This window comes from Oncorhynchus kisutch, linkage group LG19, assembly GCF_002021735.2.
Source record: "Oncorhynchus kisutch isolate 150728-3 linkage group LG19, Okis_V2, whole genome shotgun sequence".
Taxonomy (NCBI): domain Eukaryota; kingdom Metazoa; phylum Chordata; class Actinopteri; order Salmoniformes; family Salmonidae; genus Oncorhynchus; species Oncorhynchus kisutch.
This window is the reverse complement of record NC_034192.2, coordinates 54032890-54049881: the sequence shown is the minus strand read 5'-3', so window position 1 is coordinate 54049881 and position 16992 is coordinate 54032890. Positions and strand designations below refer to the sequence as shown.

The window sequence follows — 16992 nt, the reverse complement described above, 5'->3', positions numbered from 1 at the left end:
AGATGGATACCTGCACACTGTTCAAGTTGCATATATACATATATATATGTTATTGTGTGTAATGAAGTGCTTTGTCAGGCCTGTTGGGGAGAGTCTCACTCCTAATATAGACCCTAACCTCTCCTCCCTCCCTCCCTCCAGGTGCGAACATAAACGCCCAGACGGAGGAGACCCAGGAAACAGCCCTGACGCTGTCCTGCTGTGGAGGGTTCCTGGAGGTGGCCGACTTCCTCATCAAGGCCGGGGCCGACATCGAGCTGGGCTGCTCCACGCCTCTCATGGAGGCTGCACAGGAGGGACACCTGGAGCTGGTCAAACACCTCCTGACTGCAGGTACACACACACACCTGGAGCTGGTCAAACACCTCCTGACTGCAGGTACACACACACACCTGGAGCTGGTCAAACACCTCCTGACTGCAGGTACACACACACACCTGGAGCTGGTCAAACACCTGACTGCAGGTAAAGATGGGGAATCAACCTGGAGCTGGTCAAACACCTCCTGACTGCAGGTACACACACACCTGGAGCTGGTCAAACACCTCCTGACTGCAGGTACACACACACCTGGAGCTGGTCAAACACCTCCTGACTGCAGGTACACACACACACCTGGAGCTGGTCAAACACCTGACTGCAGGTAAAGATGGGGAATCATATTGAAGATGGTTAGTTTGATCTTTAGTATTTTTGTAGGGAACTCATGTGAGACTCCAGGACTTGGTAACTAGATTGGATATTGAAGGTAAAGTTGACAACCTCTGCCTTTTAACAGGGCTTGTTAGTTTTTTCTTTTGGCTCACCTCTGAACTCTCTCTGTAGGGGCGAATGTGCACGCTACCACGGCGACGGGAGACACAGCGCTGACGTACGCGTGTGAGAACGGACACACTGACGTGGCCGACATTTTACTGCAGACTGGAGCCGATCTGGTACGCCTGTTCTCTTACATTCTTTCCTTCTCTTCTTTCCTTCTTTCCTTCTTTCCTTATGTCCTTTCCTTCTTTCCTTATGTCCTTCTCTTCTATCCTTATGTCCTTTCCTTCTTTCCTTATATCCTTGTCCTTATTTTCTTTCCTTCTCTTTCCTTTCTTTCCTTCCGCCCATGTCCTCTCCTAAAATCCACGTCCTGTTTGTCTGTTTTCCAGGAGCATGAGTCTGAGGGGGGGAGAACACCCCTGATGAAGGCAGCCAGAGCAGGACACCTCTGCACTGTGCAGTTCCTCATCAGCAAGGGTGGGTTAGGTTAGACAGTTTTTTAAACCACTACAATGCCCTTTAAAACTAAGTCCTACTATGGCAGACACTGGAAGGAGAAGTTGAAGTGACAAAGTGAGTGCTATAAAATTTAACTCGGTAATATTCTTGCGGTTTAGATTTGACTTCCTGTGTTTTGTGTCCAGGTGCTAATGTGAACAGAGCGACAGCTAACAAGGACCACACGGTGGTGTCTCTGGCCTGCGCTGGAGGACACCTGGCTGTGGTAGAGCTGCTGCTGGCACATGGAGCTGACCCCACACACAGACTGAAGGTAGAACACACACACACCTGACCCCACACACAGACTGAAGGTAGAACACACACACAGACTGAAGGTAGAACACACACACAGACTGAAGGTAGAACACACACACAGACTGAAGGTAGAACACACACACACAGACTGAAGGTAGAACACACACACACACAGACTGAAGGTAGAACACACACACACACAGACTGAAGGTAGAACACACACACACACAGACTGAAGGTAGAAACACACACACACACAGACTGAAGGTAGAACACACACACACACAGACTGAAGGTAGAACAACCACACACACACAAGACTGAAGGTAGAACACACACACACACACAGACTGAGGTAGAACCACCAACACCACACAGACTGAAGGTAGAACACACACACACACACAGACTGAAGGTAGAACACACACACACACAGGACTGAAAGGTACTGAAGTAGAACACACACACACACAGACTGAAGGTAGAACACACACACACACAGACTGAAGGTAGAACACACACACACACAGACTGAAGGTAGAACAGCACACACACACAGACTGAAGTGTAGAAACAACACACACACACAGACTGAAGGTAGAAACACACAGACTGAAGTAGAACACACACACACAGCTGAAGGTAGGAACACACCACACACAGAAAAAAGGGACTGAAGGTAAACACACACACACACAGACGGAAGGTAGAACAAACACACACACAGACTGAAGGGAGAACCACACACACCACACAGACTGAAGGTAGAACACACACACACCCAGACTGAAGGTAGAACACACACACACACAGACTGAAGGTAGAACAACACAACACAGAGGACTGAAGGTAGAACACACACACACACAGACTGAAGGTAGAACACACACCACCAGACTGAAGGTAGACACACACCACAGACCTGAAGGTACGAACACACACACACACAGACTGAAGGTAGAACACACACACACACAGACTGAAGGGTAGACACACAACAAAGACTGAAGGTAGAACACACCACACACAGGACTGAAGGTAGAACACACACACACATCAGACTGAAGGTAGAACACACACACACACAGACTGAAGGTAGAACACACACACACAGACTGAAGGTAGAACACACACACACACAGACTGAAGGTAGAACACACACACACACAGACTGAAGGTAGAACACACACACACACAGACTGAAGGTAGAACACACACACACACACAGACTGAAGGTAGAACACACACACACAGACTGAAGGTAGAACACACACACACACAGACTGAAGGTAGAACACACACACACACAGACTGAAGGTAGAACACACACACACACAGACTGAAGGTAGAACACACACACACACAGACTGAAGGTAGAACACACACACACACAGACTGAAGGTAGAACACACACACACACAGACTGAAGGTAGAACACACACACACACACACAGACTGAAGGTAGAAACACACACACACAGACTGAAGCTAGGAACACAAACACACGACTGAAGGTCGAACACACACACACACAACACACACACAGACTGAAGGTAGAACACACACACACACACAGACTTAAGGCTAGAACACACACCACACACACAGACTGAAGGTAGAACACACCACACACACACACACAGACTGAAGGTAGAAACACACACACACAGACTGAAGGTAGAAACACACACACACACACAGACTGAAGGTAGAACACACACACAACACACAGACTGAAGGTAGAACAACACACACACACACAGACTGAAGGTAGAACACACACACACACACAGACTGAAGGTAGAACACACACACACACACACAGACTGAAGGTAGAACACACACACACAGACTGAAGGTAGAACACACACACCAGACTGAAGGTTAGAACACACACACACAGACTGAAGGTAGACAACACCACACACACAGAACTGAATGTAGAACACACACACACACAGACTGAAGGTAGAACACCACACAACACACACAGACTGAAGGTAGAACACACACACACACAGACTGAAGGTAGAACACACACACACAGACTGAAGGTAGAACACACACACACAGAATGAATGGTAGACAACAACACACACACAACGACTGAAGGTAGACACCCACACACACACCAGACTGAAGGTAGAACAACACAACACCACAGACTGAAGGTAGAACACACACACCCACACACAGACTGAAGGTAGGGGAACACCACACACACACATGACCTGAAGGATAGACACACACACCACAGACTGAAGGTAGAATAGAACACACACACACACAAGACTGAAGGTAGAACACACACACACAAGACTGAAGGTAGAACACACACACACACAGACTGAAGGTAGAACACACACACAACACAGACTGAAGGTTAGAACACACACACACAGACTGAAGGTAGAACACACACAACACAGACTGAAAGGTAGAACACACACACACAGACTGAAGGTAGAAACACACACACACACAGACTGAAGTAGAACACACACACACACAAGACTGAGGTAGAAACACCACACACACACAGACTGAAGGTAGAACCACACACACACACAGACTGAGGTAGAACACACACACACCACACAGACTGAAGGTAGAACACACACACACAGACTGAAGTAGAACACACACACAGACTGAAGGTAGAACAACACACCAGACTGAAGGTAGAACACACACACACAGACTGAAGTAGACACAACACACACACACTGAGGAGAACACACACACACATGACTGAGGTTAGAACACACACACACAACACAGACTGAAGGTAGAACACACCACACACACACAGACTGAAGGTAGAACACACACACAGACTGAAGGTAGAACCCCACACACACACACACACACAGACTGAAGGTAGAACACACACACAGACTGAAGGTAGAACACACACACACACACACAGACTGAAGGTAGAACACACACACCCACACACACACACACACAGACTGAAGGTAGAACACAACACACACAGACTGAAGTAGAAACACACACACACAGACTGAAGGTAGAACACACACACACAGACTGAAGGAGAACACACACACACCACAGACTGAAGGTAGAACACACACACACACACAGACTGAAGGTAGAACACACACACACACACAGACTGAAGGTAGAACACACACACACACACACAGACTGAAGTAGAACACACACACAACACCACACAGGACTGAAGGGTAGAACACACCCACACAACACACCACAGACTGAAGGCTAGAACACACACACCACACACACAGACTGAAGGTAGAACACACACACACACACACAGACTGAAGGTAGAACCACAACACACACAGACTGAAGGTAGAACACACACACACACACAGACTGAAGGTAGAACACACACACACACACAGACTGAAGGTAGAACACACACACACACACAGACTCGAAGGTTACAAACCCAGACTGAGTACACACACACAGACTGAAGGTAGTAGAACACACCACACACACCAGACTGAAGGTAGAACACGCCCACACACACACAGACTGAATGTAGAACACACAGCACACACCAGGACTGAAGGGTAGAACACACACCACACACAGACTGAAGGTAGAACCACACACAGACTGAGGAACACACACACACACAGACTGAAGGTAGAACACACACCACACACACACAGACTGAAGGTAGGAACACACACACACAGACTGAAGGTATAACACACACACACACACAGCTGAAGGTAAACACACACAACACCCACACACACAGACTGAAGGTAGAAACACACACACACAGACTGAAGGTAGAACACACACACACAAGACTGAAGGTAGAACACACACACACACACAGACTGAAGGTAGAAACACACACACACACACAGACTGAAGGTAGAACACACACACAACACAGACTGAAGGTAGAACACACACAACACACACAGACTGAAGGTAGAACACACACACAACACAGACTGAAGGATAGAACACACACACACAGACTGAAGGTAGACACACACACACAGACTGAAGGTAGAACACACACACACAGACTGAAGGTAGAACCACACACACACAGACTGAAGGTAGAACAACACCACACAGACTGAAGGTAGAACACACACACACACAGACTGAAGGTAGAACACACAGGTAACCACACACACACAGACTGAAGTAGAAACACACACACACAACAGACTGAAGGTAGAACACACACACACACACACACACAGACTGAAGGTAGAACACACACACACACACACACAGACTGAAGGTAGAACCACACACACACACACACACAGCTGAAGGGTAGAAACACACACACACACAGACTGAACGGTAGAACACACACACACACAGACTGAAGGTAGAACACACACACACACACAGACTGAAGGTAGAACACACACACACACACACAGACTGAAGGTAGAACACACGCACACACACACAGACTGAAGGTAGAACACACGCACACACACACAGACTGAAGGTAGAACACACACACACAGACTGAAGGTAGAACACACACACACACAGACTGAAGGTAGAACACACACACACAGACTGAAGTAGAACACACACACACACACACACAGACTGAAGATAGAACACACACACACACACACACACAGACTGAAGGTAGAACACACACACAGACTGAAGGTAGAACACACACACAGACTGAAGGTAGAACACACACACACAGACTGAAGGTAGAACACACACACACAGACTGAAGGTAGAACACACACACACACACACACAGACTGAAGGTAGAACACACACACACAGACTGAAGGTAGAACACACACACAGACTGAAGGTAGAACACACACACACAGACTGAAGGTAGAACACACACACACAGACTGAAGGTAGAACACACACACACAGACTGAAGGGTAGAACACACACACAGACTGAAAGGTAGAACACACACACACAGACTGAAGGTAGAACACACACACACAGACTGAAGGTAGAACACACACACACAGACTGAAGGTAGAACACACACACAGACTGAAGGTAGAACACACACACAGACTGAAGGTAGAACACACACACAGACTGAAGGTAGAACACACACACAGACTGAAGGTAGAACACACACACAGACTGAAGTAGAACACACACACAGACTGAAGGTAGACACACACACAGACTGAAGGTAGAACACACACACAAGGACTGAAGGTAGAACACACACACAGACTGAAGGTAGAACACACACACAGACTGAAGGTAGAACACACACACAGGACTGAAGGTAGAACACACACCACAGACTGAAGGTAGAAACACACACACACAGACTGAAGGTAGAACACACACACACAGACTGAAGGTAGAACACACACACACAGACTGAGGTAGAACACACACACACAGACTGAAGGTAGAACACACCACACACAGACTGAAGGTAGAACCACACACACACAGACTGAAGGTAGAACACACACACACAGACTGAAGGTAGAACACACACACACAGACTGAAGGTAGAACACACACACACAGACTGAAGGTTAAGAACACAACACACAGACTGAAGTAGAACACAACACACAGACTGAAGGTAGACACACACACAGACTGAAGGTAGAACACACACACACAGACTGAAGGTAGAACACACACACAGACTGAAGGTAGAACACACACACAGACTGAAGGTAGAACACAACACACAGAACCCAATGAAGGTAGAAACACACACACAGACTGAAGGTAGAACACACACACAGACTGAAGGTAGAACACACACACAGACTGAAGGTAGAACACACACACAGACTGAAAGGTAGAACACACACACAGACTGAAGGTAGAACACACACACAGACTGAAGGTAGAACACACACACAGACTGAAGGTAGAACACACACACAGACTGAAGGTAGAACACACACACAGACTGAAGGTAGAACACACACACAGACTGAAGGTAGAACACACACACAGACTGAAGGTAGAACACACACACAGACTGAAGGTAGAAACACACACACAGACTGAAGGTAGAACACACACACAGACTGAAGGTAGAAACACACACAGCCTGAAGGTAGAAACCACACACAACTGAAGGTAGAACACACAACACACACACACAGACTGAAGGTAGAACACACACACACACAGACTGAAGGTAGAACACACACACACACACACACAGACTGAAGGTAGAACACACACACCACACACAGACTGAAGGTAGAACACACACACACACACAGACTGAAGTAGAACACACACACACACACACAGACTGAAGGTAGAACACACACACACACACACAGACTGAAGGTAGAACACACCACACACACAGACTGAAGGTAGAACACACACACACACAGACTGAAGGTACACACACACACACACACAGACTGAAGGTAGAACACACACACACACACACACAGACTGAAGGTAGAACACACACACACAGACTGAAGGTAGAACACCACACAACACAGACTGGAAGGTAGAACACACACACACACACAGACTGAAGGTAGAACACACACAGACTGAAGGTAGAACACACACACACACAGACTGAAGGTAGAACACACACACACACAGACTGAAGGTAGAACACACACACACACAGACTGAAGGTAGAACACACACACACAGACTGAAGGTAGAACACACACATCAATCTCACGAGGAAGCTGTTTAACTCAGCCATGAAGCCTCATGCAGACTTACTCACTTCCTGTTTCTCCTCCAATAGACGGCTCGACGATGCTGATTGAAGCTGCGAAGGGCGGCCACACCAACGTGGTGTCCTACCTGCTAGACTTCCCTAACAACATCTTGTCTGTCCACGCTCCCGACCTCTGCCAACTCACACCCCCCTTACAAGACCCCTCTCAGGTTAGACATTTTTTATGAAATTGTTTTACCCAATTGAAACAGGAAATGGCCAGCATGGACATTGTCTTTAACTAGTTGTTTTACGACCACTAATCTATCCCCAGGTTCCTCGTGTCCCATTCCAGGCCCTGGCCATGGTGGTTCCCCCCCAGGAGCCAGACAGAACCCCCTCCAACATCACGTCCCCACCACCCGTCTCCAGCAAAGGTGAAATGGGGGGCCCTGGCTTGGCCTGTTATGAACGGGGGGGCCCTGGCTTGGCCTGTTATGAACGGGGGGGCCCTGGCTTGGCCTGTTATGAACGGGGGGGGCCCTGGCTTGGCCTGTTATGAACGGGGGGGAAATTACAGGTCTCTCTCTAAGTGGGAGAACTTGCACAATTGGTGGCTGACTAAATACTTTTTTTGCCCCACTGTATATAAATTGGCTTTGTTGTAATGTGACCTAATCCTGCAAAACATCCCTCTCTCCCTCGTTCCCTCCATCTCTCGCCATCCTCTTCAACCCTCTTCTTCCTCCATCCCTCCTCTCCAGGTTCGTCCAAGCAGAGACAGGCTGCCCTCCCTCCCAGCCCTTCCAATCCAGGGGGGGTGCGTCCAGGGTCCCGGGGATGCAGAGGCCTTGCCCCCCTTCCATCTGTGCCAGCCCCTGGAGTGTATCGTGGAGGAGACAGAGGGGAAGCTTAATGAGCTGGGGCCAGAGGATCTCAGCCATAGAGAAGGCCCAACTGCGTCTCTGGAACTCATCCAGGGAGAGCCGCTCACCAAAGACAAGATCGAAGAGCTGAAGAAGAGCCGGGAGGAGCAGGTGAGAGCAGACAGAGAGATCATTCATAGTTATTGGACCACAGAGATCCTTTTGAATTACTTTCCCAAACTCGGTCCTGGGGATCCCAAGGGGTTTTTCCTCCAGCACAACACAGCTGATTCAAATAATCAAATCTTGATGACTTCATTAGCCTTGGAGTCCCCAGGACCGAGTTTGGGGACCACTGTCATAGACCCTCAAGTATAGGGCACACAACGGAAACTTTTTGCTTTTTGCAACACAAAGCGAAATGTGCGTTTCTAATTCCAGGTCGTCCCATCCTGTTTAATTTATTTAGTTTTGGTGCCTAATGAGCAGGGGACAGAGATCGATAATCTCCACCCATCTAGTCTTTCAACGAATGGATGTGTGAGGTCTGACCATAGAACTATGGGTCTGATTTCTCCCCCCCGTGGCGACGTGTCTTTCAGGTCCAGAAGAAGAAGAAGATCCTGAAGGAGCTGCAGAAGGTGGAGCGCCAGCTGCAGTTGAACACCCAGCAGCAGTTCACCAAAGAGTACATGGAGGCCAAGGGCCTGAAGGAGGAGCAGGAGGCAGGCCAGGGCCCAGGGCCGGGGGAAGGGGCCAACACTACCATACCTGGGGTCCTCACAGCATCACCAGGGGTTAACGTGCGCACACAGCCCGGGTCGGATACAGGGTCTGACGAAGAGGAGAACAGAGAGGAGGAAGAAGAGGTTAGGAGTTGGTGGTGGTCTTTTTTTTTTGTCATTTTGGTCTGACGGGTAATCAGGAGTTTCTGCTTTTCTGGTGTTGTCCTCCATTCATATCTAATAGAAACGGACTGATCCGTCCCCTCGTATCTAATAGAAACTGACTGATCCGTCCCCTCGTATCTAATAGAAACTGACTGATCCGTCCCCTCGTATCTAATAGAAACTGACTGATCCGCTCCCTCGTATCTAATAGAAACTGACTGATCCGTCCCCTCGTATCTAATAGAAACGGACTGATCCGTCCCCTCTTATCTAATAAACGGACTGATCCGTCCCCTCTTATCTAATAGAAACGGACTGATCCGTCCTCTCGTATCTAATAGAAACGGACTGATCCGTCCCCTCGTATCTAATAGAAACGGACTGATCCGTCCCCTCGTATCTATAGAAACGGACTGATCCGTCCCCTCGTATCTAATAGAAACGGACTGATCCGTCCCCGCGTATCTAATAGAAACGGACTGATCCGTCCCCTCGTATCTAATAGAAACGGACTGATCCGTCCCCTCGTATCTAATAGAAAAGGACTGATCCGTCCCTCGTATCTAATAGAAACGGACTGATCCGTCCCCTCGTATCTAATAGAAACGGACTGATCCGTCCCCTCGTATCTAATAGAAATGGACTGATCCGTCCTCTCGTATCTAATAGAAACGGACTGATCCGTCCCCTCGTATCTAATAGAAACGGACTGATCCGTCCCCTCGTATCTAATAGAAACGGACTGATCCGTCCCCTCGTATCTAATAGAAACGGACTGATCCGTCCCCTCGTATCTAATAGAAAACGGACTGATCCGTCCCCTCGTATCTAATAGAAACGGACTGATCCGTCCCCTCGTATCTAATAGAAACGGACTGATCCGTCCCCTCGTATCTAATAGAAACGGACTGATCCGTCCCCTCGTATCTAATAGAAACGGACTGATCCGCTCCCTCGTATCTAATAGAACGGACTGATCCGTCCCCTCGTATCTAATAGAAACGGACTGATCCGTCCCCTCGTATCTAATAGAAACGGGACTGATCCGTCCCCTCGTATCTAATAGAAACGGACTGATCCGCTCCCTCGTATCTAATAGAAACGGACTGATCCGTCCCCTCGTATCTAATAGAAACGGACTGATCTGTCCCCTCGTATCTAATAGAAACGGACTGATCCGCTCCCTCGTATCTATAGAAACGGACTGATCCGCTTCCCTCGTATCTAATAGAAACGGACTGATCCGTCCCCTCGTATCTAATAGAAACGGACTGATCCGCTCCCTCGTATCTAATAGAAACGGACTGATCCGTCCCCTCGTATCTAATAGAAACGGACTGATCCGTCCCCTCGTATCTAATAGAAACGGACTGATCCGTCCCCTCGTATCTAATAGAAACGGACTGATCCGTCCCCTCGTATCTAATAGAAACGGACTGATCCGTCCCCTCGTATCTAATAGAAACGGACTGATCCGTCCCCTCGTATCTAATAGAAACGGACTGATCCGTCCCCTGTATTATAGAAAACGGACTGATCCGCTCCCTCGTATCTAATAGAAACGGACTGATCGCTCCCCTCGTATCTAATAGAAACGGACTGATCCGTCCCCTCGTATCTAATAGAAACGGACTGATCCGTCCCCTCGTATCTAATAGAAACGGACTTGATCCGTCCCCTCGTATCTAATAGAAACGGACTGATCCGTCCCTCGTATCTAATAGAAAAGGACTGATCCGTCCCCTCGTATCTAATAGAACGGACTGATCCTTCCCCTCGTATCTAATAGAAACGGACTGATCCGTCCCCTCGTATCTAATAGAAACGGACTGAATCCGGTTCCCCTCGTAATCTAATAGAAACGGACTGATCCGTCCCCTCGTATCTAATAGAAACGGACTGATCCGTCCCCTCGTATCTAATAGAAACGGACTGATCCGTCCCCTCGTATCTAATAGAAACGGACTGATCCGGCCCCTCGTATCTAATAGAAACGGACTGATCCGGCCCCTCGTATCTAATAGAAACGGACTGATCCGGCCCCTCGTATCTATAGAAACGGACTGATCCGGCCCCTCGTATCTAATAGAAACGGACTGATCCGGCCCCTCGTATCTAATAGAAACGGACTGATCCGTCCCTCGTATCTAATAGAACGGACTGATCCGTCCCCTCGTATCTAATAGAAACGGACTGATCCGTCCCCTCGTATCTAATAGAAACGGACTGATCCGTCCCCTCGTATCTAATAGAAACGGGACTGATCCGTCCCCTCGTATCTAATAGAAACGGACTGATCCGTCCCCTCGTATCTAATAGAAACGGACTGATCCGTCCCCTCGTATCTAATAGAAACGGACTGATCCGTCCCCTCGTATCTAATAGAAACGGACTGATCCGTCCCCTCGATCTAATAGAAACGGACTGATCCGCTCCCTCGTATCTAATAGAAACGGACTGATCCGCTCCCTCGTATCTAATAGAAACGGACTGATCCGTCCCCTCGTATCTAATAGAAACGGACTGATCCGTCCCCTCGTATCTAATAGAAACGGACTGATCCGTCCCCTCGTATCTAATAGAAACGGACTGATCCGCTCCCTCGTATCTAATAGAAACGGACTGATCCGTCCCTCGTATCTAATAGAAACGGACTGATCGTCCCCTCGTATCTAATAGAAACGGACTGATCCGTCCCCTCGTATCTAATAGAAACGGACTGATCCGTCCCCTCGTATCTAATAGAAACGGACTGATCCGTCCCCTCGTATCTAATAGAAACGGACTGATCCGTCCCCTCGTATCTAATAGAAACGGACTGATCCGTCCCCCTCGTATCTAATAGAAACGGACTGATCCGTCCCCTCGTATCTAATAGAAACGGACTGATCCGTCCCCTCGTATCTAATAGAAACGGACTGATCCGTCCCCTCGTATCTAATAGAAACGGACTGATCCGTCCCTGCTGTGTTTTGTGAACTGTTTTATTTAGATGCTTTGTTTGACTTTAGAAGTTTACCTAATTTCTATTCCAGGATGATGAGGATGATGATGATGAAGATGAAGACGAGGTGGAAGGAGAGGAGGAAGATTACGCTAAGCTACCCCAGGTGGACACTATCCTCTACAGGGATGGACAGCAGCCGCCCTTGCCCCCCTCGCCCTCCCCCCAGCCCCTGTCCTCCCCCCACTCCCATCTCCACCCTCCTCCTCCCCCCCTCCAGACTGCCTTCGTGCCCATCCAGCCCCTACCGGAGTACAGCCCGTGCCCAGCCGACTACCCCTGCCCTGGCACTACCAGCCCTGAGCTGCAGAGGGTACTGGTGGGCCGGCAGATGCCGGGTCAAGGTCAGGGGTTCGGACCAGGGATGGTAGGGCAGCAGGCCCCAGACGGACTCATGGTGGCTTCGCCCGCTCAGACGCTTACAGACACGCTGGATGACATCATGGCAGGTGAGTCGCTGTCTTAAAGCTGTTCTGCCTGTTGTGGGTGGCTGCATCTCAATAGTCTTTACTCATTTCTTTACAATTCTCCTTTCCTTCAACTGCACTGATTTGAAAGATCAGGACTGATGAACAAATTTCCCCAGAAGAAAGGTAACAAATACTAACTCCCCTCTCTCTCCCCCTCTCTCTCCCCTCCCTCTGTTCTCTCCTTCTTTCTCTGTTCCAGCAGCGGTGGGCAGCAGAGTACCCATGTTAAACACTACGACGTCCCCCACCCCCCTGTCTGACCCCCTCTCACAGACCTCCTCCAACATGGGCTCACCCCCCTCCCCACTGCCCCTCTACCCCTCTGTGGACATCGACGCACACGTAAGTCACTCCTCACACACCCTGTGGTTATCAGTGCTCATGTAAAGCCCATTCAAGGCTGAGAGACCCACACACAGCGTTGTTGTAAGTGTCCCTCTCCTTTCAGACGGAGAGTAACCATGACACAGCGCTGACGCTGGCATGTGCTGGAGGACACGAGGAGCTGTGGTCTGTTCTCATCGCACGAGGAGCCAACATCGAGCACCGCGACAAGAAAGGTTACTGTCCGGTGTTGGGGCCTGTTTATATCCACAAGACATGTTTTCATTTCTGATTAATCAGGAATATATATGTTTATTTATATTACACACAAGGCAGGATTTATACAGTGTTCAAAGTGCTTGACATTGTATTGGGTGTATCTGTACATCTGGTTGTGACCCTCTCCTCGTCCTCTTCCCAGGGTTCACCCCTCTGATCCTGGCTGCCACAGCGGGCCATGCAGGGGTGGTGGAGCTCCTTCTGGATAAAGGGGGCGACATAGAGGCCCAGTCAGAGAGAACCAAAGACACACCCCTCTCCCTGGCCTGCTCAGGGGGACGACAAGAGGTACACACCACAGAGGTCTGATTGCACACCACAGAGGTCTGATTGCACACCACAGAGGTCTGATTGCACACCACAGAGGTCTGATTGCACACCACAGAGGTCTGATTGCACACCACAGAGGTCTGATTGCACACCACAGAGGTCTGATTGCACACCACAGAGGTCTGATTGCACACCACAGAGGTCTGATTGCACACCACAGAGGTCTGATTGCACACCACAGAGGTCTGATTGCACACCACAGAGGTCTGATTGCACACCACAGAGGTCTGATTGCACACCACAGAGGTCTGATTGCACACCACAGAGGTCTGATTGCACACCACAGAGGTCTGATTGCACACCACAGAGGTCTGATTGCACACCACAGAGGTCTGATTGCACACCACAGAGGTCTGATTGGCACACCCACAGAGGTCTGATTGCACACCACAGAGGTCTGATTGCAACACCACAGAGGTCTGATTGCCACACCACAAGAGGTCTGATTGCACACCACAGAGGTCTGATTGCACACCACAGAGGTCTGATTGCACACCACAGAGGTCTGATTGCACACGCTCACTTCACTTCTATGAACGACTCACCTTTCACTGACTGAAATAGCTAATTGAAAACAGTCTTTACTATGTGCCATTACTTACAGATGACTGTCTTTTCCTCTCCTAGGTGGTGGAGTTGTTGCTGTTGCGAGGAGCCAATAAAGAGCATCGTAATGTGTCAGACTACACCCCTTTGAGCTTGGCGGCGTCTGGAGGCTACGTCAACATCATCAAGATCCTCCTCAATGCCGGCTCAGAGATCAACTCCAGGTACTGGACAGGACAGGGCCACATCTTCTCTTTAACTGATACCCTTACTTTTCCAGGTCTTCATCAAAAACATTTCTTCATCAAATACATTTCTTCATCAAACTTCCACTGAATTGTTGAAATAAGTGATGACTGCACCTTTGGTAGTCAAAGCACCTCTCCTCATGTATCTCATTCGATGATGTCTTCCTGTGTCTGGCTGTCTTGTGTCTCTCTCGGTCTGTCTGTCTGTCGCCCGCCTGCCTGACTTTCTGTGTGTCTGGCTCCGTCTCCAGGACGGGCAGTAAGCTGGGTATCTCTCCCCTGATGCTGGCAGCGATGAACGGTCACGTCCCCGCGGTCAAGCTGCTGCTGGACATGGGCTCAGACATCAACGCTCAGATCGAGACCAACAGGAACACGGCTCTGACTCTGGCCTGCTTCCAGGCCGGGCTGAGGTGGTCAGTCTGCTGCTGGACCGCAAGGCCAACGTAGAGCACAGAGCCAAGGTGAGGAGACGGGACAGTTCACAGTCCATGTTATAGTAGTATATCAAGGGAGTCCACAGCCAAGGTGAGGAGACGGGACCGTTCACAGTCCATGTTATAGTAGTATATCAAGGGAGTCCAGAGCCAAGGTGAGGAGACGGGACAGTTCACAGTCCATGTTATAGTAGTATATCAAGGGAGTCCAGAGCCAAGGTGAGACGGGACAGTTCACAGTCCATGTTATAGGTAGTATATCAAGGGAGTCCAGAGCCAAGGTGCATATAGGCTCTGGTGAATCCAAACTTGAGAATTGTCACTCCGTCTCCCATTGACATCAGTGTGTGATGTTGACCTCCCCTGGTAGACTGGTCTGACCCCTCTAATGGAGGCAGCGTCGGGGGGCTATGCTGAGGTGGGCCGGGTGCTGCTGGATAAAGGGGCTGACGTCAACGCCCCTCCTGTCCCCTCGTCCCGGGACACAGCCCTCACCATCGCTGCAGACAAGGGCCACTACAAGTTCTGTGAGCTGCTGATCAATAGGTTGGTGTTAAACCAACCAATCAATCTGAATGAATCAACGTGTTTGTCTGAGTGTATTCATTTTGAAAGCAGGAATTTCCCTAGAAGGTCATGTTTTCTTTCCCTCGTTCTTTTTATCCAGTGTTGATCTGTTGTCTCTGTTTCCTCCGTTCTCCAGAGGGGCTCACGTTGACGTGCGCAATAAGAAAGGGAACACACCTCTGTGGCTGGCGGCCACGGCGGCCATTTTGATGTGGTTCAGCTGCTGGTGCAGGCCGGGGCCGACGTAGACGCTGCAGACAACCGCAAGATCACACCGCTCATGGCTGCCTTCCGTAAGGTAGGTTGTGTCACAGGATGACCCTTCCCCTCTGCAACACCTGGCCCCCTCACTATCTGGTTCCACTATAAGGCCCTGCAGTCTTCCCCCAGCCTGCCTATTTACAGTTGCCCCCCCCCCTGTGTTTCTCAGGGTCATGTAAAGGTGGTTCAGTACCTGGTAAGGAGGTGCAACCAGTTCCCCTCAGACATGAGTGTATGAGATACATCGCCACCATCGCTGACAAGGTAACATCTCCACCGATCACTCTGTGACTTGTATGTTGGCTGTCAAATGCGCCATAGCTTGTATATGTATGACGATGGGTTAGAAAGATTTGAGTTTTCACTAACTCTCTCCATCCCTCCCTCTCTCTCCATCCATCCCTCTCTCTCCATCCCTCCCTCTCTCTCCATCCCTCCCTCTCTCTCCATCCCCCCTCTCTCTCCATCTCCTCCCTCTCTCCTCTCCCTCCCTGCCCTCTCTCTTCTCTCCATCCCTCCTCCCTCTCTCTCTCTCCATCCCTCCTCTTCTCTCTCATTCCCATCCGCTCTCCTCTCTCTCTCCCTCTCTCTCTCTCC

General features: G+C 49.3%; 1 protein-coding gene across 1 annotated transcript in view; it reads left to right on the top strand.

Annotated features, from left to right (window-relative positions):
- LOC109910199 (ankyrin repeat and KH domain-containing protein 1-like) overlaps positions 1 to 16992 on the top strand; it is a 74471-nt gene that overhangs the window by 43101 nt on the left and 14378 nt on the right. Inside the window, 21 exon segments of the mRNA XM_031798113.1 lie at positions 142 to 333; positions 826 to 935; positions 1152 to 1239; positions 1407 to 1534; positions 8260 to 8403; positions 8508 to 8610; positions 8938 to 8967; positions 9005 to 9210; positions 9642 to 9908; positions 12965 to 13382; positions 13606 to 13745; positions 13852 to 13963; positions 14149 to 14294; positions 14964 to 15106; positions 15382 to 15527; positions 15530 to 15594; positions 15938 to 16113; positions 16271 to 16323; positions 16326 to 16432; positions 16565 to 16619; positions 16622 to 16659. Of these exon segments, the coding sequence (XP_031653973.1) occupies positions 142 to 333; positions 826 to 935; positions 1152 to 1239; positions 1407 to 1534; positions 8260 to 8403; positions 8508 to 8610; positions 8938 to 8967; positions 9005 to 9210; positions 9642 to 9908; positions 12965 to 13382; positions 13606 to 13745; positions 13852 to 13963; positions 14149 to 14294; positions 14964 to 15106; positions 15382 to 15527; positions 15530 to 15594; positions 15938 to 16113; positions 16271 to 16323; positions 16326 to 16432; positions 16565 to 16619; positions 16622 to 16659 (2867 nt within the window).